Below are 24,257 nucleotides of genomic sequence, written 5' to 3' on the forward strand. Positions count from 1 at the left end.
AATTAAGTTCCCCATCCCTTTAAGGTAAGTGGGCATACGGGGGCTATGTAGAAAATAGCATCATTTCAAATTACCCTCACAGACTAAGAGCAGGTCATTGTAGCTGAATCCAGTCGGGCATTCACATCGGAAGCTACCAATCTGATTGATACAAACACCATTTGCACAGATTCCTGGGATTTCCTTACATTCATCAATGTCTGAAAAGGAGACAAGATAGTAAAAGTACAGTATTTCATGCCTTCATGTACTCCTTGCATTTTCAATTTCATTGTGCTTAAACTTGAGTTGAGAAGTTCCTTTCAATCTACAGAAATCTTATGCAGGTGATAAATCTAAATATTTACCCATTATGACAGAAAATATGCTATGGGAAGTTCAGGAAGTGATCAAAACAGAGTGACACTAAATACCAGACAAAATGCAGAGCTGTTACAAATATGCAGCTAAGTTGCACATTTTTTAAGCTAAACCCATTTATCTTACCAATTAAATCTTAAAACTGTGACATAGAATGGAACGTGAGAACAAATCATCTGGAAAAGTCAGAAATAAAAAACTATAAATCAGAAATACCTTACATAAAAATTGGTCTCACAATTTATGGAACCATTGTAACTCCACAATGAAAGTAGCATTTAATTATGTGGAATTTTCGTTATGCAGCTACAACAATTTTATGCAAAACAAGTTCTGGTTAAAACCAGTGTAGTGAAACTTACCAACAGCTTTTCCAGTATGAATGTCAAAAGTGAAGCCAGGAATATTCCCACATATGTTCTTGAATTCAGCTAGAGCAAAACAGAAAAACGCATTTTTATGTATGAATCTCCCAAGAATTACTTGAAGTCCTCTCAGCTTTTCAAGAGCTGATACAATCCAAACCTAGTCAGAAGAGCCATTGCTTTTCAATTTAAGTTGTATTGAAAATAGAGACTGCCAATAATTGAATGTAAATTGAAACACTAATACATCTCTTTTATAAAAGCTTTGCAGATTTTGACACATTAATAAATGTCTGGTTTAAGAAAGTGGCACTTCAATTTTTGAAAAGAGCATTGTTTTAGTATGCTCATTTGATGTCCTCCTTACCAGAGAATCTTGAGGATGGGAAATGCACAGTATAAAATCAATGAACTCATTGTTTTCCAGACAAGGTTGAAGGTGGGTAGTTTTGCAGCATACAGAGACATTTTTACTGCATGGCATCTATTAATTATTGCAGGATGTACGAAATAATTTTTTTTCTTTTAAAAAAGTGTTTCTTTCTACGCTAGCATGAGATTTTACTGATAAAACGGTGCTTTACAGAAAAATGTATTACACATTTGAAGTACATTGATAGATTTTGATCTAGAGAGAAATATGGAAAATGATGGGTCTACGACTACAACTATGTTCATTTTTTAAAACTGACCACCAGCAGAACTGTGTACTAAAAGTGCACTTGTTTGGGGGGAGAGAAATAATTACAGTGTTAAGACACAATCAGTTTGAATGAACAGTTTGCTTTAAGTGTGTGTTTGCAAACAATAATGATGCTGTTCAGCATCTTTTTAGATCACATCTGCATTCATATTCTCCAGAATAACAGTAAGTATCTCTCAATACTAAGTTTCCACAGCACTTTTAAGGAAGAATTCCAGATAAAATTTACACAAAGGTAAACTGACAAAAAATTCAAAGGGGTTCTAGAAATATAGGATCTGGTGACTTCCCTCAGTGCTTGGTCCATGGCTCATGCTGCTCATGCTGATCTACCGGAAGCCTATTATCTACCAAAGATGAAGAGTATGGGGTCTATCTTTAACTCACCTCTAAACCTGAAATGCAGACAAATTATCAGGCATCTCTTCCAGCACCAGATAAAGTGGAAGGAGACTCTTCTGTTTCCCTGTCAGTAATGATCTTTGATCTACAGTAGCCATAGTTTATTTCTCTGCTGGATCTGGTGTGACTTCCTTGTTTGTCTACACTTTAATATGAGCTTTTCAGTAGCTTAGAATTTTTTAAAGCTTAACTGCTGGAGTTATAAGTTGGATAAATATTGTCTCCCTCACACCAAACATTTTTATTTATTAACATTTCAGCAACTGTAGTTGATAATTGCTAGAATGAGATCTGGCAAAACATTTTTTATGCATTCAAGCAATCTTTATTATTTCCTGTGTAAGCCAAGTAGCATACAGTATACGTGAACTCCAGTATTTCCTCCTTTCTTCCATCCTATTGTTAGTAAGTGCTTAATGCCTACTGAAGTTATTCCTGTAGTACAGGATACTGGGAGACAGAGGTCCCCACTATAGTGTTTAGCCACGCAGCAATCTTTTGTTCTTATATACCAGCATGTGAGATTTGAGGATTGAAAAAAATTATAGGGAGCTGTATGACATTTACTGCTATCAGTACACCTGTGAAACACATACTGGTAAAAAATGAGCCCTATTTCCATGAGTGATGGTGACCAACTCCTAGTGATACCTAAAACATCGGGTCTGGCAGGATGAAGAACAGGCTCTGAGGTTTGCAGGTCTTCTTTCATTTTGTGTTATGCTACTCACATGTTCCATGAATTACATTAATAGAGTTTTTCCAACCTTTTTTGAGTTTGTATCATGTAGAAAAAAGAGCATGTAATTAGGTAAGGACTGTATCATAATGCAGTATACACAGTGCTGAATCATCCTTATATGAACAAGCTGGAAATTTACTTTCTGAAACTCGACTTGGTAGCAGTGACTTAAGACAATATTTCAAAACCCTACATATTTATCACTATATATTTTTTTCCTATCACATAATAAGAAGAAAACTCTGTGGGGTAAAGCACTCTTGAAACGATCAAGCAATGAAAAAGTTCTGTGAATACTTGACTACCTCTTGGTGAAGCAGTTTCTTAAACTTCTTTGGGTGAAAAACCAAACAAATAAGAATGATTAAAGTTTGTACAGTAATGGTCATAATCTGTGTAACGTGTAAAACTAGGCAATACAGTCTTCACTTGCTAAAGTCATCAAACAGATATATTTATTGTTAAGCACAAATATGTGAAAAAGAAGAAAGAGCTCTGTTCACAAAGTAAAAAAAATGCAAATGCACTGGCACATGAAGTTCATGTGGAGGAGAAAAGTAATTCCCAACAGGGCAGACTAAAGCTCTTAATGAGCTCAGTCTAGCAAACTGCTTAAGGTCACTGTATCATAACCCTTTCTGTGATGTGTGGCCCCTATCCAGATTTTGGAACGACTTATTATACCACATAAGTGCAGCTTTTCAACCATTTACACATGGAATTTGTGTTTGATCCCTTACACAATCCCTTTTCATGGTAAAAAACATTCAACCATGTCTCCAAACACAGTAAAGGCATTTAGAATAGCTAGCAAGACAATACTGAAATGTTTTAACCCCATAACTGCTACCAGACTAAGTGGAGGTCTCTTTACAAATCTTTAAAAGCTGCATAGGTTTTTAAGAACTTCAATCTTACCAATGTAAAAGGAGAATTTTTTCTTCCATGTAAGAATACTAATTGCATGAATCTATGGTTGTGCTTTGCTGTATTTTTCTCAGCATGTCATCATGATGGCAATTTTATGGCAATGAAATAAATGACTATGAGAAAGAATTTTATGACATCTCTGTCATAGCAAGCATGTATTTCCTCTCTCAAGCTTATTTCCATCTCCCATTCCTGACTGTTAGGAACTTTCCTTCATTCTTCCTCCTCTGGCTTAAGGAAGCAAAGGAAGAGACTGTTTTTTCTTTTCAGTCCCACTTTCCTTAAAGTATCTGCCGTTTCCTTTATGTCACCAGGATAAACCACTTGGAATAAAAGCAATACATTTTTACATTATCCTTAAAAATGACACACACCAGAGGTAGTGGTTTAGTGGCAGTATACTTGGGGCAAAGTCAATGAAAGTAAAAAATGTGTTTAAACAAAACAGGCAGTTGAGTATTTTAGTTTTATCAAGGTAGCTTTGCATTTTTTACATATATAAGAATCTTTCAATGAAAACCTGGTGCTACTTTCAGATTTCCAAGTTGGTGATTCTCCCATTAATCATTTTTCTGAGTTTAACTTTCAAGGGTGCTTGGTTCCAAGCAAGGAACTCCATACAGACTAACTGAAATAGAACTGTACCTTATTATTTTCACTTCTCTTTATAGAAGGTAAATTTTACTTCCATTTACAATACCTTACTTATTGAGATTTTGTGAGTTCAACCCCAGCAATGGTGAAAATGTAGAAGCAACAGGAGAATCATACTCAGATGTGATACACAAGTGAAAAATCTAAAAAGGCAATATACTAACAAAACCCAATCTTTTGTTCTGACAGATTATGACTACCAGCATAAATGTATCCCCAACTATGCTGTAACAGCAATATACTTGTACTAAATTAGGTGTCCTAGAAGACAGATCAGCAGCATGCACCTCTTGTCAGCCAGTATCTTCAACCCCATTATTATTGCCCCATGGCTGTTTTTCCAGAAAACTCAGTGACATCTGTAGGGATGAAACTTCTGTAATCATGCACTCAGAAAACTTCCTTATACCAACGGAGCCACCCTGGTGGATCTTAACTACAAAAGCATAGGTATTCGATGTAAGTCTGAAAACCTGAAAGTAATTCTATGCCCATACAAGGCCTTTGAAACCTTTGGTATCCATTAGAAAGAAAGAATAAAACAGCCACTGCATAGTAATTTTATAGAGCTCCATCACCAAGAAAAAGATCTAAATAATTAGCTCTACCTACAGGCAACTGTGTTAAACAGCTACAGAGTTCACATACTTGTGCTGCTGATGGGAAGGTCAGTTTGTGTTTTCCAGGCCTTTTATTCTCCTCAGGGACACCTGACAGTAGTTTGTTCCCATGGCTTTGCTTTCAGGGGAAAATATGCATGTTCCTCCTGAATTTCTATATCATTCGGAGGAATGCGTTAAAACTTTGCAAGTGGTATCATTCCACTCAATAAGGACTGGTATGTGTTCCACTTAAAATATATGGAAGAAAGACTTGTACTTAATACAGCCAGTGATAGGGGGGCAGAATATTCTAGTTCTGCCATGGGAGTACAGAGAAGGTTTTTCAGCGTTGAAATGTTAACTTTATCTGATAGGTGAAAGGAGCAGATGAGAAAGAAAGATAACAAACTTGGATGATTATAGAAGGTTTTACCTGTTCTTGGAGTGGGACATGGTTCACATGGTTTGTTCCAGGCTTTCCCAACATTGTATGTGCAGCAACACATCCTTTTGGTCACATTGAAGGGCAGTTCATTCTCACAGGAGCTTCCATTATAGCTTCTGTAGCAAAAACTTTTCCTCATGTCTAAATGGGTAAAAAGAACCACTTATGAAACAACCAACAAACTAATTACATTAGTATCAGTCCCCGGCCAATCTAGAAAGTTGTTCATTAACTCAGTCCTGAATGCAACCAAAGCATATGCATGGATGCATTTAAAAATAATTAAAGGACTGAAGTACTATAGTCTCTCATTTAGCCTCACCTGAAATTTCACATATTTTCAGTTTTTATTCAAAGACAGAGGAAAAGAAAAATTCCCAAGAAGAAACACACTGTAGATGCTCATCAGATCCTCTTGAATAGTAAACACTACCATTTGGAAATGACTAGTGAAAATCAAAAAAAGATTTCTGCGTTCCACTGAGGAGTAAGTCACTGAACACTGAACGTAAGTCATTGGGATCTCTTTCCTGGCTACAGGACATAACTGTCTGGAATCTAAAGGTTAGAAAAAGCAATAAAAGGCTTTGGAACTGACCTCATCTGAAAGAAAACTTGAGCAGAGTGTCTGCCCTAAAACAGTGTCGTATTCAGACAGTTCTAGTAAAGATAACATTTTGCATACCTATGCAGTTATGTCCTCCATTTGCCTGCATATATTCAGGTGGGCAAAGACAAGTGTAGTTCCCCAAGGTATTGTAGCAAGTGCCAGGACCACATTCACCAGGACGTGCCACACACTCATCAATGTCTAGAGACCAAGCAAAAACAACACTGAATTCAGCAAAGGAAAAGAAGACCAAAACCTAGCAATGTTTTTGAGAAATTATAAGCCATGCTAAGATAACAAAAATGTTTCATTTAAAGTCCAGCTTGTAAAGTCCCAGTAAGATTTGGTTAAAACCACTATTGTAATAGCTGCTGAAAAATATTAGTGACTTCTGTTAAGTCCTGCCACTCAAGTACAAGAAAAGACTCTAAATAAATCTGAAGTTGTTGAATTAACTGCAGAAACTGGAGCACTTTGTTCCCTACTGGTTACACAAGAGAGATTCACAGCTTCTTCTCACAGAAATTTTACTGTCACTTTTCACTTCTGCTTATGTGTTCACTATTCCACTGAGGAATGACCTTTTAAGTATTGTATTTAGAAACAGGCAAATTCCCATAGGCTTGCTGCTCTAACCTCTGATCTTAAGAAGTATTCGGGGTGTGAACCTTTTTTGCCCACTCAATTTTAATTTCAAATCCAGTTGGGTCAGTTTTCTTCATTTGAGCTTAGCAAAGCCTCAGGATTCACAGGCTCTGCTTTGAAAGGTGACAATTTTTTTTTCCTCACAAAGTGAAAGAAGAAGGGGAAGCTGGCTTACAATACTACAAACTAGGAGTAACCATGAAAGATTTCTTTTATTTTCAGATTGTATTTACAATTTTTGGTTCTAACTCTTATGACAGATTTCTAACATAAAAGGAAGGTCAGTATCAAATTTACTTCATGTTGCGTAAACTGATACATGGAAATTCTGTGAAGAGGGCACATTTTCTCACTTGAAATACAGGGAGCCTAGTGAATCTAGCAGGAGATACAAGGTGTTGAAGTGAGAAGTGAGAAATTGTGAATAACCATTTAGTTCACTGAATACACTTACGTGTGATCTACCATACAGAAATAAACATTAGTATAATTCAAGCGTTGCATTTCAAGTTTTACATTAATCATATAATTTGTATCAAAGATCATGATTTTAGAGAAGGTTTTATGTCATGTTGTAGGTACGGTACCTACTTAAGGATTTAAGACTAACTAGGATTGTGTTTTTCGTAAGAACTGCACTGTGATAGTGAAGGAGAATTCAAGGGACTCAACCTTCACAGATTCTTGTCTCTTCACTGAGGTAGTAGCCTTCTGGACATTCACACTGGAAGCTGCCAAAAGTATTGATGCAGTTTCCACCTTGGCAGAGACCTGGCAGTTCCTGACATTCATCAATGTCTGAAAACAGAGACAAAAAAACCATTATGTTTTCATTCCAGACTGCTTTTATTCCAGGCACAAGAGACTTCAAGTACTTACTCCCTGAAAATTTTATAAACTAGCAGCTTTTCAATGTCACATTATTTTTTTTTCTAAGTGGCACATTGAAAGCACCAATGAGATGCTCACTCTCATTTGTATAGCTTTTCAGAAGCATGTTTCGGCTTGATTAGCCCAAGGAGTTCAACTTGCATTACTGTTTACAGGAATTTGGCATCTAATTCTTCATTACTACATGCTCATGGGAACCAGAGTTTCTTTGTTGAATTAATATTTCTGGAAACTTATAACTTCCACTGATAAGCTATAATTTTCATAAATTACTTAGCAATGGGGCCAATTTTGAAGGCCAATTCAAGTAAGGAGGCACACAAAATGTATGCTTATATTCCTACTGAAGTACTGTTGGACCTCTTGAATATTTCTCTTTATTTGTAGTTTGCCTTTTCATCATGTCCCTGTCTAATTCATATTAGCAGATAGTTTTGCTTTGACTAAATGAAACGATTTCTGTAAAATGTAGTTTCTGCATAAATCTCATCGAATATGACATCTTTTTCATTATCAGTCACCACAGTCATTTATGAAAAACTCACCTTCTAAAATTATAGTGACGGGGTTTGGTCTGAATCCTTCTCCGCCAGGACAGAGAGTATTATATTCTGCTGAAGTAAAGTATAATGAGAGAGAGCATGTCAGTCATATGAATAATAAAATGGTAACAACAGAAACAGGAAATTTCATTTATTTCTTTAATGAGACTTCTTCCCTACCCCTGTTGGTTTTCTACTTTTCTTGCTCTAATCACAGGAAATAAAGCAAGGATATTACATTGGTAGAAAATCAAGGTAAGATTAAGAATTCTGCTTAAAAAATTACCATAGCCTCATATACTCTTAAAGTATACTATATATTAAACATTTCAGTTGTTTTACTCATTCAAAGAACTACAAAATTGGTAAGTATCATCAGGCAACAGCTTTGAAAAGTACTCAAGAGTGATGAAGAAATAGTTAAAAACACTATCCTTTGAGAACTACTGCAGCTCTCCAACTTCAAGGCATGATTTCAACTCTAAGCATTATTAATATCTTTATTTCCCGAATAACATTAAGCTGTTCAGTAAAAATTCCTAGCATACACATGCAAGCCATTCCATTCTGAAGATTCGTAATGTATCTGCAGCATCCTTAAATTTTTTAGTGGGAGAAAATCAAAAGCAAAATAAAATCAAGTGCATGGGCCTTGTCCAGTAGAAAGTGCCTTCTTAAATTAACAATGACCTATTACTGTGGGCCTATGCACTAAAACAGCCACAGAAGGCTATATTCATGTCTGCACCTCTGCATCATCCCTTTGACAGCATCAGGGAAATTTTCTATTATAACTGTACCAGAACACTGCCTCATGAAGAAAATTAGTTTCTATGATGATAATAAATTTATGGGAGTAAAATATTGCAAATCTTTTTTTTTTCTTTCATCTCTTGTTAACATCTTCAGCAATACAAGTGTGGAGGAAGAATAAGGAAACATTTTCTTACTGCTGTTTACAGGGGGACATGTCTCACAGGGGTTTCCCCAAGCCTTTCCTAGAGAGCAGCAGCACGAGGATCGACTGACGCCAACCCCAATTTCAGTGTTGCAGGACAGGCTTCCATCCCCTCGTGGTCCATACTTCCGGTAGCAATTGCCAATACGGTTATCTACACATAAAGCACATGGGACTACAGCTGCACACAATGATCTGGACAAAGGAACAGCAGGCATTCATTTTAACATTTCAAATCTAGAAGCAGGAATTCAGATAACGTGCTTTTGAAGTCACTTGCCAGCTCAAAATTCTTGTAGACATTGACAGTTGCTGATACTGATAGAGACAGCAGGGAAAGTGGGTAGCTCCAGCTGTGTAAGTACTCAGAAGTGTTTGCTCTGGGGATAAGTATTGGGAGCTCCTTTTCTGCATCATCAGTAATTTAGAAAACAAAAATAATTCCTTCACAAGACAAAGGAAAAGAACCTTTGTATCAGAAAGGGCAGCTGTAGTATCATTTCCTCAGAAAAGAAATAAGCAAGGGTCAATTAGTTCTTCTACCATGTTCTTATTCAACATTTTTTTATTTCAGAGAGTGAGGGCTTGCTCTCTCCATTGGGGCTGCTGAGTTGCTTGATTTACCCTTAAGTAGATTCCCTTCCACTGTGGAGGCTTCCCTGAGGAAACACAGAAACCCTGCCAAAAAATGTCGGTGGGACAACTGATCCCAAAGTAGAGTGCCAATGCAAACTCCCATTTTACAGCGAAACACAAGTCAGCTAATCGTAGGATAATTTATTCTCACAAGCTTCTTCAAAGATCACTTCTTTGGTCATAATTCAGGGCTTGCAGGGCTGATCATACAACACCTGATTGCAGGAAGGAATGAGGATCTGAGTAGTTACACATGGCAAGAGTCAAAAAGGCAGGATTTCATTGCTTCAACTGAACATGCAGATGAGGCCAGGCTGAAAGCTTTAGTCAGACTGCAACTGTAGAAGTAAATTAAAAGGCAGGAACTGTCAGAAAAGTCTATGGGAGACAGAAACACAGGTTTCTGGGAACAGGTTACATAAATTCACCTCGTCTTTAAAAATACCATATTTCAGTTTTAGAATAAACTGGCCAATACCGTGAACATCTAAAGGTCTCAAACAGCATTTGTTTCTAGCATTGAGAGAATACTCATAGGCAGAAAGTAGAGAAACATGGAAAAGATGAGAAACAAAATTTATTCTGAAGGAAATCTGCACTCCTTTATAATTATTTGCTTAGAATATATTTATTTGTCACCACATTGTAGTATTATTGTAAACATTTAGAAAATGCATAGAGCTAGTTATTCAGAAAAATTTTAGTCTTCCCAAAGTAATAAAATAAAAATGCTGTTTTCCAAATTAAATATTTCCTAGGTGGGGAAAGAGCCTTAGCCCCTCTCTCAACTTCTGCCTTCCCCAAAAGTTCCCAAGACTGCTTGTATACCCCTTAATGCCATGACAGTCATGTAGCAAGGGGAGAAAAGTAATGAAAATTCACTTTAAGCCTTTAAGCTAGACAAATATTTAACCTACAGTGAAACACAACTTTTACTTTGTTTCCAGACAAATGGGTATCACAACCAGTTTTAACTCCATTGTGATCTTAAGCTAAACACTTCAATCAGTTCCAAGATGCATACGGGATTAAAAAATTCATTTTTAAGGTAAGAGTTGCTGATTGTCAGGAGAATGAAAATACAGATGACACATATTTCAACACTTTTTAAGAAGCTGTATTTTAGAGAGACTATAAATACCACTAATCAGTTAAAATAATTAACACCATCTCTATAAAACTAAAAGGATATACAGCAAGCATAGGGATGTAGAATTTTCTATCTTGCCAGCCTCACTGGTATTAAGTCACCTTGGATGTGATTTCTGAAGTAATGGGTATTTTTTTACTTACCCACACAACCCACTCCAGTAGGATTCAGCTGGAAATCTGGAGGACAATTACACTCATACCTTCCAGGAGTATTTACACAAAGACCATTAACACAGTTAATGGGATCAGCACATTCATCGATATCTAAAATAGGAAAGTGACATTTATAAATCTGCTCACTGGACAAAAAAGAACAATTTTACCTTTTTAGACTGTATGGGCATAAAACTTCCAAATGCAAGTGAATTTTATTTGAAATTGAATAGAAGTACAACGTAAAATTCATCAGACATTTAGGAATAATCTTTGTACAGCTGCATATTTAAGAAGCCGTTATGTTTCTTCCATTCTTAAAAAAACTCCAAAGTATGCAGTTCTACACACTACTTGTTCAGGATGGAAAAAACCACTCACTGTTGTAAAAGTATACAATGCATGTTTTGTAAACTCATCTCTAACTTATCTTGGTGGAATTAAAAAAATCAACAGAGAGTCTTGACATATTTCTGAACTGAAGAGATATACCTGTACAGTTTCCCCCAGTTCGATCTAGTTCATAGCCATCACCACAGATACAATGAAACATTCCAGGTAGATTATTACAGGTACCAAACACACATATGTTCTGGAAGGAGCATTCATCGATATCTGAAGGAATATATATTTAGAACAGAAAGTTACGTATTATTACAATACTCATTATTACAATACTGTGCAGTACTAGGGATTTGTGCAGCAATCTCCATTAAGCTCCCAGTTACTTATTTCTGTCTTACCTGGTGTGAAGTGAAAGATAGCAAAACTAACTTTTCAGCACTCAAAATGAAAGCTAAGTCCAAAAGCCAGTAACCTCCTTTCAAAATGTACAAACAGAATGAAGTGTAACACCACACAAAGGTATCAGCCATTTCCCAGATCACAGTCTGCAATGCTCCCTTACTAACAGCAGCTAGGATTTTCAGAATACCACTCCTCTCTTGGGGAAATAAAGTACACTAAGAAGACAGAGAGGGATTAGGAATTGACATTACTTATATCTCCTTGAAGAGATTATACAGGGAAAAGGAATACAGGAAACAGGAATTATCCACGATTTTTCTGTTGTTAAACTAGTTACACAGTAACTACCTACATGTAAACTGAAGTAAAGTTTAAAGACACTGAAAGAAAATTAGATGTCTTTGTCAACTGCAGTGGTAGAAAAGGACTTAAATATTAACAGTGCAAACACAAAATTATTGTTTAGGCACTGAGTTGAAGGTCTGTATTGTCTGATAGCATGACTTTTAAAGTAGTAAAATAAAGCAGCTGGGTGAAAGAAAGGCTAATGCCACTCTAGAATGTATTAGTGAGCTATTTTTAGCAGAGACAGGAAAAATGGAAAGCATTAATAGCATTTTTAAATGCACATCTAAATCTTAATTTAAAATTCTATGTACAGTGCTCTGTTTAAGAGTGATGAAACAGATGGGAACAATGAAATAGCTATTTTGAACATGGCTTGCTTGCTTTAGCTGAAATTTGGGAAGTGATAAAATGCCTTTTTTTAAAGGAATGCCTTTTTTTTCATTTTAAGGGAAAATGAAATTTAAGATAAATGCCTGATATCCAATAGTCCTGAGTAAATCTGAACTGTAAATTAAAGGAAAGTCTATAAGTGCTTTGGAGTACAGCCATGAAACGACCTCCAAATCAGGTCATGAATATAGATGATGACTGCAGAAATCAGCCAAGGAGTCACCTTAGCATAAGGCCTAATAAATATGTTCACTTAAAAAAAAAAAAAAGTAAGTTCCTTTTTGTATTCAGCACCCAAATATTTTAGTTCTCCAACATCACAACTTTGTTTTCAGAACTTTACTGCAGAACTCACAGTAATATACCAATATAACAAGCATTTTTCTAAAATTCTGCAATGTCTTTTTTCAGAGCATTGCTGTGGACCAATTGAAAAGCTGAATGTTGCTAATATGCTGTCCCAAGAACTGGAATAATCTTGTGTTCCAAAACAATGACTGGCTGATACCTATTTGGGAATTGTTATTAGAACATTGGCATAACTATATTATGGCTAATTAACTGAGCTGCACAGAGAGAGTCAGTAAAGATGATTAACAATAGTTAGTTACTATCAACAGATCTGACTGAAACAATTGAATAGCTAATTTTTCAAGAGCTTTTCCACAGATGGAAGTTTGATTCATACCCATATACCCTTCATACCCATATACCCAAATATCTGAACACACTAGGTTATTGACTGAATTTTAGAGACTACATTTTAGAATCTGTGTTTAATGTCTAATCAAGTATTGTAATTTGTCAAGATGTTATGAGGGTTCAACCATTCAATAAGAAGTAAATAAAAAATCCTGGCACCACCAGCTAAAAAAACTTAGCCTAATACATAGTTCTCTTATTTTAGACCAGAAACCCCCCACAGAAAACCATGAGAGGACAACAGCAAACAGAAGCTAAACTGGAATAGAAAGATAAACTTGCCAACTATGGCAGTGATTTACCTACTGTAATTTTCCTGGAAAGTTTTATTCTATTAATGCTGTTTGTGTGTCCTATAGGAAGATTATATAAAACAGTCATTAAAATTAGATTATCCACACACTATTAGTTAAAGAGAACTAAAAAAGAGAAAAAAACAAAAATTACTGAGCCAAACTTCTATTCTGGGGTTTTTAGATGAAGGCCAGGAAAACATCATAAAAAGATGAGTATTCCTTTTTTTTTAATTCACACTTCAAAATCATAGAATCAAAGTATGGTTTGGGTTGGAAGGGACCTTTAAAGGCCATCTGGTCTAACTTCTTGTTCTACAAGGAAAAGTGTGGTAGTTATGGTGTGGAACACTTTGGTTGGTTGCCTCTGGGCAGGTGCCCTGGCCTGTGGCTATCAGTCCCTGGGAAACCCACATTCCAAAGCGGGGGTCTACCCAACCCAATGCCTGTGATCTCCCTTGTTCTAGCAATAAATCTTCCTTGAAGGAACTACTTATTTGTGAAGCATGCACTTCTGCTTCATGAAGTATTCTGCTTCCAAACTGAGGTCCTCCCATCCCTTCTTGTTTGCTTTACAGCAGCCAATCCAAATGAAAAAATGAACTTGAGGTACCAGTGGCTTACCTTGGCATGACTTGCTGTCAGAAGCAGGAGTGAATCCCATCTCACACTCACAATGGTAGGAACCAGGGACATTCAAACACTGTCCATTTTCACACACATTAACATTTTCTGCACACTCATCAACATCTGCAGGAGAGAGAACATTTCTTTGACATCATGTTTCAATAGCAAAACACAAATAATCTTATCCTGACGGTCACAACAGTAGTGCTGTTGAGTATCGTTGGTACAAACAAAAACATTTAGACCTGAAGATGAAACAAACTGAAAGGGTGCAGGAAAAGAAGCATAACATCATTTCCAAAAGCATTCCTTTCACCTGATCATGACTCCTTAATCTTTTTTTTTTATTTAAAAGAATTTTTTTTAATTATAATTTTTTTTAATGCATTATTTTGATTCCATACTGTTAGGTCTGTTAAATAAGTGGAATACTTTGCTTATAAATTCAAAACTTAATCTCCTGGTATATATACTATGTTACATTGACATGAAACATATTCAGAAGCGTATTTTCCTAAGTGACACACACATAGAAAATTATTTTCATGTGCCTTTTAGAAAATATTCTTTGAGAAGCAGGAACATTACAACTACCATTTGCACACGACTGGGGATTATTCTAGCATGTTCCAAAAGTTTTGGGGGTTTTTTTGTCTGGTCTGGGGTTTTTTGTTTTGGTTTGGTTTTGTTGTTGTTTTTTAAAAAGAGCAAATTGTCAGAGGAAGTAATTCACCACTGCAGTCATCATATGGACTCATAATATTGTCAGATATGATTATATAGAAAAAATTTTCAATACACTATCTTCATTTCATAATTTCTGATATCCTATCTGACTTTTAAAAAACCACAGCTGAAACACTCTATGTTTATAATAGGGATGAAATTTCTAGTTGATTAACCACAAATTTGAAACACATAAATAATACTTAAGCGTACTTACTCTAAAACAATAAAACTTTAATATACCAATTAGAACACTGTCAGTGAGGATGTAAATTATTCTTTTTTCAAAATTAGACAAATGGCTAACAATGAGTGCATTCACATTAGTTTCTAGGTACTTTACTATCAATAGGATGCATTCTTTCAAACTTTCAAAATTTGCAGACTGTATACAGGACATGCTAGAAGTCAAGAGCAGAGATATAGTTGCATCTCTGATCTGCAAGTGGTACAAACCAGAGTAATTCAATTATAGGCCACTGATGTTTAATATAAAAATCTTTACAGTTTACATAGTCCTTTGCACATCAATTTATTTTGAATCACTTGCTGTTCAACTAACATAATGAGGGGAGAAGAGATGATGCCTTCTCTGCCCAAGACGAGACCTGGCTTGCAACACAGCACCCAGGGTAGAGAGCAGGTGTTTTGTGTTCTGTGTTGTACAGCAACAGGAGAGCCTGTTGCTGTACAGTCAAAAAAACTGGCATGTAGAGAAGGAGGAGAAAGCAGTGGACAGGCACTTCACCCAGCAAATGGTCACAGTGAGTCCAGTTTGGCACACAAACCAAAAGAAAAATCAGTTGCCTTCATTGGCATTTTTTCTGCAGATGGGAACAATCCTTATTTGAAGAGACGCTTCTACATTTAATATCTAGTATTTTGGGGTTAGATCTAATTTGCAAAGCCTCCAGAGAATCATAGAATCATAGAATTGGATGGGTTGGAAGGGACCTCAGAGATCATCAAGTCCAACCCTTGATCCACTACCACTGCAGTTCCCAGCCCATGGCACTGAGTGCCACATCCGGTCTCTTTTTAAATACCTCCAGAGACGGAGAATCCACTACTTCCCGGGGCAGCCCATTCCAATACCTGATCACCCTCTTGGTAAAGAAATTCTTTCTGTTGCCCAACCTAAACCTCCCCCGGCACAACTTAAGACCGTGCCCTCTTGTCTTGCTGAGGGTTGCCTGGGAAAAGAGACCAATTCCCACCTGGCTACAACCTCCTTTCAGGGAGTTGTAGAGAGTGATGAAGTCTCCCCTGAGCTGCCTCTTCTCCAGGCTGAACACCCCCAGCTCCCTCAGCCTCTCCTCATAGGATCTGTGCTGGAGTTCCTTCACCAGCCTAGTTGCCCTCCTTTGGACCTGCTCTAGGACCTCAATATCCTTCCTGAACTGAGGGGCCCAGAACTGGACACAGGACTCGAGGTGTGGCCTCACCAGCGCTGAGTACAGGGGCAGAATCACTTCCTTGGACCTGCTGGCAACGCTGTTCCTGATACAGGCCAGGATGCCATTGGCCTTCTTGGCCACCTGGGCACACTGCTGGCTCATGTTCAGCTTCCTGTCAATCCAAACTCCAAGGTCCCTCTCTGTCTGGCTGCTGTGCAACCACTCTGTGCCCAGCCTGGAGCTCCCCATGGGGTTGTTGTGGCCAAAGTGCAGGACCCAGCACTTGGCCTTGTTGAACCTCATCCTGTTGGAATCAGCCCAACTCTCCAGTCTGTCCAGGTCCCTCTGCAGAGCCCTCCTGCCTTCCAGCTGATCAACACTTCCCCCCAGCTTAGTGTCCTCGGCAAATTTGCGATGATGGACTCAATCCTCTCATCTAAATCATCAATAAAGATATTAAACAGAACTGGTCCCAACACTGATCCCTGGGGAACACCACTGGTGAGCGGCTGCCAACTGGATGCAGCCCCGTTCAGCACCACTCTCTGGGCCCGGCCCTCCAGCCAGTTCCTAACGCAGCACAGGGTGCCCCTGTCCAAGCTGTGGGCTGACAGCTTTTTCAGGAGAATGCTGTGGGAGACGGTGTCAAAGGCCTTGCTGAAGTCCAGGTAGACCACATCCACAGCCCTCCCCTCATCCATATAACAGAAAGAACCAGTGACAAGTCAGCTTTCACAGAAATGCCTTACCAGAACAAGAAAAGCCATCCCCAGTGAATCCTTCTGCACAGGCACAGCGGTATGACCCTGGGGTGTTCACACACTGAGCGTTCACACTGCACTGGTGGGTCCTATTGGAGCATTCATCAAAATCTGCACATCAGGAGCAAAAGAGTGCAAGCAGTAACAGAGCAGGTAACAAATCAGGCTTACTGTCAAGCTAGTATGTGCAGCTGCAAAGATGTCCCTATAAATATGCAAAGTTCCCATTAGAACATACAGGGTTAAACAACAGTAATTTCATTTTAATTTTTCTTCCTTTGAACTAAAAATCCATGAGTTTGGGTAAAACAATTCCAATTCAGCTGTCTTATTACTTGAATGTTGACATCCTGTTAAAGGACTTGAATTCAAAATGGTTAAAAAACCCCAATATAACAAATAAAAATAATGAGGTGAAAATCTGCCATACATTTGGAGAGTTTTTTTAAGTTACAGAAGAATGTGACAACAATGTAACTCCATGAAAGTTAATGCAAGCTTTTGAAAAAAAGAACAACTACTTTTTTTTCCCTTCAAGGGCATGTTTGACGGGAATGGCCATATGGGTCTATGACATACAGATCACACTAGCAAATGCAGTGGGATAGTCAACAGCCCATTCTCACCCATCTGAAGTAACACTCTATACCCAGGAGCTATTGTAACAGCAAGAATGCTGCTGGAAAAGCTTTTAAAATCTTTCTTCTTCAGATGGGACCTCTTATTTACTTAGTAGAACCTCACACATTCTCATTCAATATGATAACAATAAAGACCATCTTTTTGTCAGATATGACTTAAAAACTAAAGAAAATCTGGCCTAGAGTAAAGTTTGGTAATATTTCACACCAATAAAACCTAACTCCTAAAGAAAGCTCCCCTTCTTCAGATCCCAAACTGCTCTGAAAAGAAATACTGCAATATTTTCCACACCAAAGCGAAAAAATGAAGGTAAGGAGAAGTGATTCTACTCCAGCAGCCCAGCAAAAGTAGAATCAAGTTTCTCATACCTCAAAGTCCAATCTGCTTTACATTTAGGCAGTATACAACAAATTAGGTATACTACAGGACATTAACAAGAAATGGTACTACGTAACAGAAATAATATTTTTATTTTGCACATTTCATTAGTTGCACATAAATGCTGTGAAATACACAGTTAATTCAGTAAAATGTTACACAGACAGGCTTCTGAGTCAAAACTAGTTTTTTCCTCAGAGAACCAGTCCCCTTAAATGTAAGAATTATGCATACACATTCTTCCATAGCGTGCAGCAGATAGAAAAGTCATACTCACTCACAGCACACACTTTCATTAAAACAAAACATACAAAATATACAAAAAAATGACCAAAGGAAAAAAAAAAAAAGAGAGAATGACTTCACTTTCTCTGTACTTACCAGTACATTTAATGCCATTTCCAAACCATCCTTCTCTACAACTACATTTGAAACTTCGTGGCACATTGACACATGAGGCATGAATGTCACAGTTGTGAGTGCCAATTTCACACTCATCAACATCTACAATGACAAAATAAACTATTAGCATTTACATCAGATGCACTGGAATATTACAGATAATTTTCCTTTTACATGTTAACTATTTCCACTGAGCGGGTTTGCATTCATTTAAAAAACAAATGTTCAAGACTACAGATTAATTCAATAAAATTGCCTTACATTATACATTAATAAAAAATAGTGACTATTTTATTTTCATTGTTCTTTGTTTGTAAGCATGATAAAATTAGTCTGCTTTCCTACAACCTCTTTTCAGTTTGAAATTAAAGCTATTTTCAACACATATTAAAAATAACATAGTATAATATATATTAGCCCGAAAATTAGATAAGTATAGATGATAATATACTAATCTAGTAATTATAGAATAAATTTTTAAAGACCAAAATACAGGAGAAATTCTGCCAGCTTTCCTGAAAGAGTAATTCTGGATGAATTTAGCTTCCTGAACATAGTGAACCCAGCACAAAATACAGTACCGCTTAACTATGTCAGGAACTTCTTTTCTTTTACTTGTTTCCCTTTTGCCTTTTTCTTAAGACTACAGGGTAATTTTCTGCAGCTTTATTTGACTGATGAGTTTATACTTTATGAAGAACAAACAAGTAGCGATAAAATACTCCTAATACAAATGCAGCTGTGCCCACCCAAGTTATGTTTCATACCACAGATATTAATCCAATCCATACTGATAAAAGCTTTGCCTTTAGAATTACAATTATAAGGAAGTTTTAAGGAAGGGGTCTTTCATATCCTGAGACCGATCCAGGAATGCACCCTTTCAAAACCTTGAAATTTACTTAAAAATGTAAAATACTTTTATATTTACTATTACGTACAGATACCAATGGCTCGCTTACCTGTACATGCTTATGCATTTGTTGTGCCTGAAAACCAGTCAAGATACATGCTGGAAATTTGCCTTACCTGTGCATCCAGTGGTTCCTTTCTTGACTGAATATCCTAGCTGACAGTGACAAATGAAAGAACCTCTAGTGTTTTCACACTCCCCAAACATACAGATGTTGGAATTCAAATCACATTCATTCACATCTGTAAGAATACATAAATTAATTATTAGTTGAGCACTACTGTAATTTGCCTCTTTAGAATACTTTCATTCAAGTAACAATATCAGAAGTATTGTCTAACCCTATGATGTGTCATTTATTAATCTTCAACATAATTACACAGTTTGTAATTAAAGATCTGGTTAAAAACTTGTAGCTAAAACATAGTCTTGTGAGCTACAACTATGTCAACTTCTTTACTTTATTCAAATATCTCAAACTTTTAAAGTAGTTTATAGATTTTACCACAGTTAAATAGCAAAGATCATTTAATTGCACAGTGTCAAATACATACAAGATACTGCAAACCCATGCTGAAAAAATATCGACTACTTCATTGAAAGTAGTGTTAAGTCCAGCAAGAAAATGTAGTTAGCCCAAAGGCTTTTTGATAAACTGGATGATGCTGGTAGTGAAAGAAAGCAATTACGTACATGGCAGAAATACGAGATACTGTTCTCATAGAGAAGAACATTTAAAAGCAGCTGTGTGTAAAATGAATAAAAGCAATCTGATTTTACAGCTATTAAAATGGATAACATGAAAAAAATATTGAAAAGATCAGCTCTAAATGTTCAAGTTGTGCAAACATGAACTATTCGAGAACATGGAGTTCAACTGAAAACAAGAACCTGGAATAACATAAAAGTGAAGGTGAAAAGAAAATCTTTTAAAGGAATCATATAGTTACAACTAAATCACCCCTATTTTTGGACTATGTGATTTGATTCACCTTTATGGGCTTCTCAGATTTTTCTCTATCCTTCCTGACATCTATTGTGGTAGGCAAGAAAGATGAATGGATTTAAAAATACATATATATACATATATATACATAGTTACAATATCCATCTTGAAGGATTCAGCAAAATATCCTAAAATAGTACCTACAGAGTAGGTACAGACTTGCATAAAATTTGGTGCATACAGCTACTTACCAATACAAGTTTTCATGTTCATAGAAGCCATAAATCCATCATAACAGAGACAGTGATAGTCCCCTGGAATATTAGTACATTGCCCACCATCACAGATATCTGGGTTGTTCTCACATTCATCAATATCTGGATTGAAAAAAAAAACCCCAAACAAACAAACAGATAATTCTGTTAGTCTGTAATGGATTGGTTAAAGGAATGCTGTATTCATAGTGGCTGAAAGATTCAGTGCTGGAACTTTTAAGATAATAAAACCTACCTGCACATGTTCTGACATCTGTCATTAGAGCATAACCATCACTGCAGCTACATTCATAGCTGCCTTCTGAGTTAGTGCAGTGGGTGTCACAGCCTCCATTCATTATAATACATTCATCAATATCTGGGAAAGTAACATTAGTAGCAGTAAGTCTACTTTTACAAGGAAAAGTAACAGAAGTTGTCTTCTCTTGCCATTTTACTTAGCAGATGAACCACTTTAACAGTGATACAGTTTTGAATTTTTATTCTCACTCTGATTTTTCTGTTTTATATTTGCTCAGCTTTTTCTCTTTCAAACTACATTTTTATCTGTGGGACCTAGCAGCTACCTTTAATTGTTGCCTGTGTTCATATTTACATTAGTAGGGATGTAGAAAAAAAAGTGCAAAAGACAAGTCAAAATGAAAGAAAAGTCCTGAGAAACAGGTTTCATTAAACCTTGAAATATAGCACCAGTTAATATTTTTGGGAAAAAAGAAAAAAGAGAGGAAAAAAAAAAGAAACAAATAAAAAAACATCCCAATACTTTTGTACCAATGTCATGACACTGACATAATTCAGTATTACTATGGTGAAGGATTTAAATAATGTATAATGTATACGGTATGAAAAAAAAGTGAAACAGATACTCTCAATACATGAGACTATTCTTGCTTGATCAAGAAATCAAGCAATATTTTCTGATTGTTATTTGAAACTTCTGATTTTATAACAGAGTAGTACCATATGATTTTTTTTCTCAAAGTATCCTGCAGAATTCAATACAGCAACAATCTTTTATACCTTCTTTTTATTTAAAAGGTAGAAGAAGGGTCCATGGTAGGTGATGACAGGCCTAATGGCAGATAAGAAGATAGTCCTGTTCAGTTTCAAAATAAATGTATGAAATTAAATAGAAACAAAGACAGATGAGACAGTATACACTGAGACACAAACATATAGGCGAATGTGTACAACACTTGCCTGTGCAGCCTTGTCTGTCAGGAGTAGCCTGATACCCAGAATTACAGGAACACTGATATGTTCCAACCATGTTCACACACTTGCCATTTCTGCAGAGACTGTCACTTAATGAGCACTCATTAACATCTGGAAAAGAATAATTCATATCAGCTACTTGCTCTTCAGAATGCAGATTCTAACCGCTCAAATGCCAGAGAAAGAGGTTGAGAGGTGATACTTTAAACTGGTGGCTTTCAGGCTTTTTACTTTTTTTCTGTTGCTGTTGTTCTTACCATGTTTCAGGTCAAGGTATGGAGCTGTGAACAGTATGATTACACCAGTGTTCAAAGGTTTAACTTCTTAGTTTCTGTTCTGTGAACATTAACTGCACAGTCTCCTGGTTTAAATCAACACTTGAAGCAACTGTGCATCACAGAAACCAAAGAGCTAACATGTATTATGTATTTTGTATATTTTGCATTATGGATTTGGGGAATCATGCAAAAAAGAGCCCTGCAATTGGGACAAATGGGACAATACTATTTTTTGACTGTAGGAATGAAGTTCACTTTATGCTTCTATGTATTTTACTTTAAACTTGCCAAAATGAGTGACACCATCCTTTGAGTTGCTAAATAATCCCTAAAGGCTCTGGTAATATACTTCTCCTTGAGTTCAAGTGTTAAGGTTGCTTGAGATTTTAGAAGGTCTCTTATAAGATTTTAATATGAAGATAATCGTACAAACTAGGAGCGTGAATTTTAATAAGATATTCCTGAAACCCTACCTTGCCAGAGGTAAGAAGCTTGCATACCAAACATGACCACTTGTCATAGGAAGTGGAAGATTACTATTCCAAGCTTAAACTCACCTATGCATTCCTCATGTGATGGTGACAGCTCATGTCCCAAAGGACAGTCACACTGAAAACTCCCTTCAGTGTTCACACACATGCCACCTCTACACAACAGAGGGTTGCGTTCACACTCATCGATATCTGCAAAGAAACCACCATAAAAAATAGAAAATAATTACCAAATAGCAACAAAGATAAAAGCAGTTCTCAGTGTCAGAGAGAAAATCCAGCAATTAGGGAAAAAAGAATTATTTCATTAAAGCAGTACTGCTCATTTTCTCACAGTGCATAACAGGTCAAAGAAACAAAATCATGCAGTATTACAATATACATTACAACTCTAAAAATGGGTATTTGTCTCCTCAAGAAAACCAGAAACTCATCATTCAAAATTAAATATTCTAGGAAGCAGAGGACATAAGAAAACTTGGATGGTTACCATCTAGAACCATGTATTAATTTTATGAAATTTTTAAAAAAGTGCTTCATAGTGCAAATGGACACCCATTTGTGTATGCACTGAAATTGTTGTCTATTGACGGCATTAATGGGGATGTGAGTTTAAACTTTTAACTGCTATGAAGTTTTATTACTCCTGTGTATGTCATGTGGCTGAGAAATATGCTTGCTACAGTTTATAATGGCAAACCACATATTTAACTCACAAACCTGATAAAAACAGTTGACGCTGAACATGTGGATGAAGAAAAATATAACTAAAAGTTGTTCAAGGTGCAGATGCATTCCCTGGCAGCATTATGGCTACATATCCTTGGAACTAGAGACTTCATTCAGATAGACAGACTAGTGTTATCTTTCATTAGCCTAAGACTGTAACAAAGGGTTTTGCAGATTATTCACGCATGGGGAGAAAATTGTCCAGTGACAGAATTAAACATCTCTTTTGCTGTATTCCTGCCTGGACAGTTCTTGCAGCTCCAAAATATTTTCATTGAACAATATTTCTTTCCTTTCTTAATTTTTGCAGGAGGCCCTTAAGAAGTAATTTATTACTTCCTCACTCTCTGCCTATTAAGCTGACATTTTGCTTCCATGCCTCTGTCTTAAAATGTATCTCCACCATACAGTATTATTCACTGCATTAGTCTCTCCTGAAGGCAATTCAGCTTCTACAGTTTAGCTTCTTTGATCATCTGTGATTAAGGCAATGTTTTTGGAATGACTTTTGGAGTCTAAAAGCAGAATATCAAACGAAGTTGACAGGAGGCCTGCATGGCCTCCTGGCACAGAGGCATAGGACAACTTATTTGAGTTCAATTATGAGTGCAAAAGCTCCTGACAAAACTCAAAAAAGGGAAGTATAAAAAAGGCAAAACCCAGGATGGGTGATACAGAACAATTACAGAGACACTGCCAGAGGGTGTAAGGATGGGGTTAGGAAAGCAGAAGCCACCAGGAGTTGATGCTGGCAAGGGATGTGAAGGACATAGCAGCATCAAAAACATGCAGGAAAGTGGGAGACTGGAATTGCTGACAAAGGACATGGAAAAGACCCATTAATGCTGAGAGGGAGCTGGCCAATGTAATTTTGCTCACCATCCCTGAAAGCTCATGGAAATCAGGCAAATGATCTCTATGATGGGAGGAGGGGCAATGTCAATCCATTCTTCAGGAAGGGCAAGGAGAAGGACTCACTTACACTCATTAAGATGAAAATCTCAGACTTGTCATTTTCACTAGATTTTTTATGATGTATTTCATGAAATACTCTACAATACTAGCTCAAGATTTTTTAAGGTGGCTGGTAACTTTGGTGTCTCTGTATCTATTTTTAAAACCTTACACAGATCAGAGAGATATGTGTTTTCAGGAAATAATCTCAGAAATTCTGGAGTCCAAGCAGCATGAAGGGAATCACACTACT

The 24,257-nt window shown here is 36.7% G+C and overlaps 1 protein-coding gene across 1 annotated transcript in view; it reads right to left on the reverse strand.

Annotated features, from left to right (window-relative positions):
* FBN2 (fibrillin 2) overlaps positions 1-24,257 on the reverse strand; it is a 144,385-nt gene that overhangs the window by 27,467 nt on the left and 92,661 nt on the right. Inside the window, exons 26-42 of the mRNA XM_071731664.1 lie at positions 22,388-22,513; positions 21,538-21,663; positions 20,573-20,695; positions 20,314-20,439; positions 19,233-19,358; positions 18,183-18,305; positions 16,770-16,892; positions 13,895-14,020; positions 11,283-11,405; positions 10,779-10,901; positions 8,842-9,003; positions 7,895-7,963; positions 7,131-7,256; positions 5,889-6,014; positions 5,192-5,344; positions 723-791; positions 75-200 (exon numbers count right to left, since the gene is read on the reverse strand). Of these exons, the coding sequence (XP_071587765.1) occupies positions 75-200; positions 723-791; positions 5,192-5,344; positions 5,889-6,014; positions 7,131-7,256; positions 7,895-7,963; positions 8,842-9,003; positions 10,779-10,901; positions 11,283-11,405; positions 13,895-14,020; positions 16,770-16,892; positions 18,183-18,305; positions 19,233-19,358; positions 20,314-20,439; positions 20,573-20,695; positions 21,538-21,663; positions 22,388-22,513 (2,076 nt within the window). The remainder of the gene's footprint in view (positions 1-74; positions 201-722; positions 792-5,191; positions 5,345-5,888; positions 6,015-7,130; positions 7,257-7,894; positions 7,964-8,841; positions 9,004-10,778; positions 10,902-11,282; positions 11,406-13,894; positions 14,021-16,769; positions 16,893-18,182; positions 18,306-19,232; positions 19,359-20,313; positions 20,440-20,572; positions 20,696-21,537; positions 21,664-22,387; positions 22,514-24,257) is intronic.

Source organism: Heliangelus exortis, chromosome Z (genome assembly GCF_036169615.1).
Source record: "Heliangelus exortis chromosome Z, bHelExo1.hap1, whole genome shotgun sequence".
Classification (NCBI taxonomy): Eukaryota; Metazoa; Chordata; class Aves; order Apodiformes; family Trochilidae; genus Heliangelus; species Heliangelus exortis.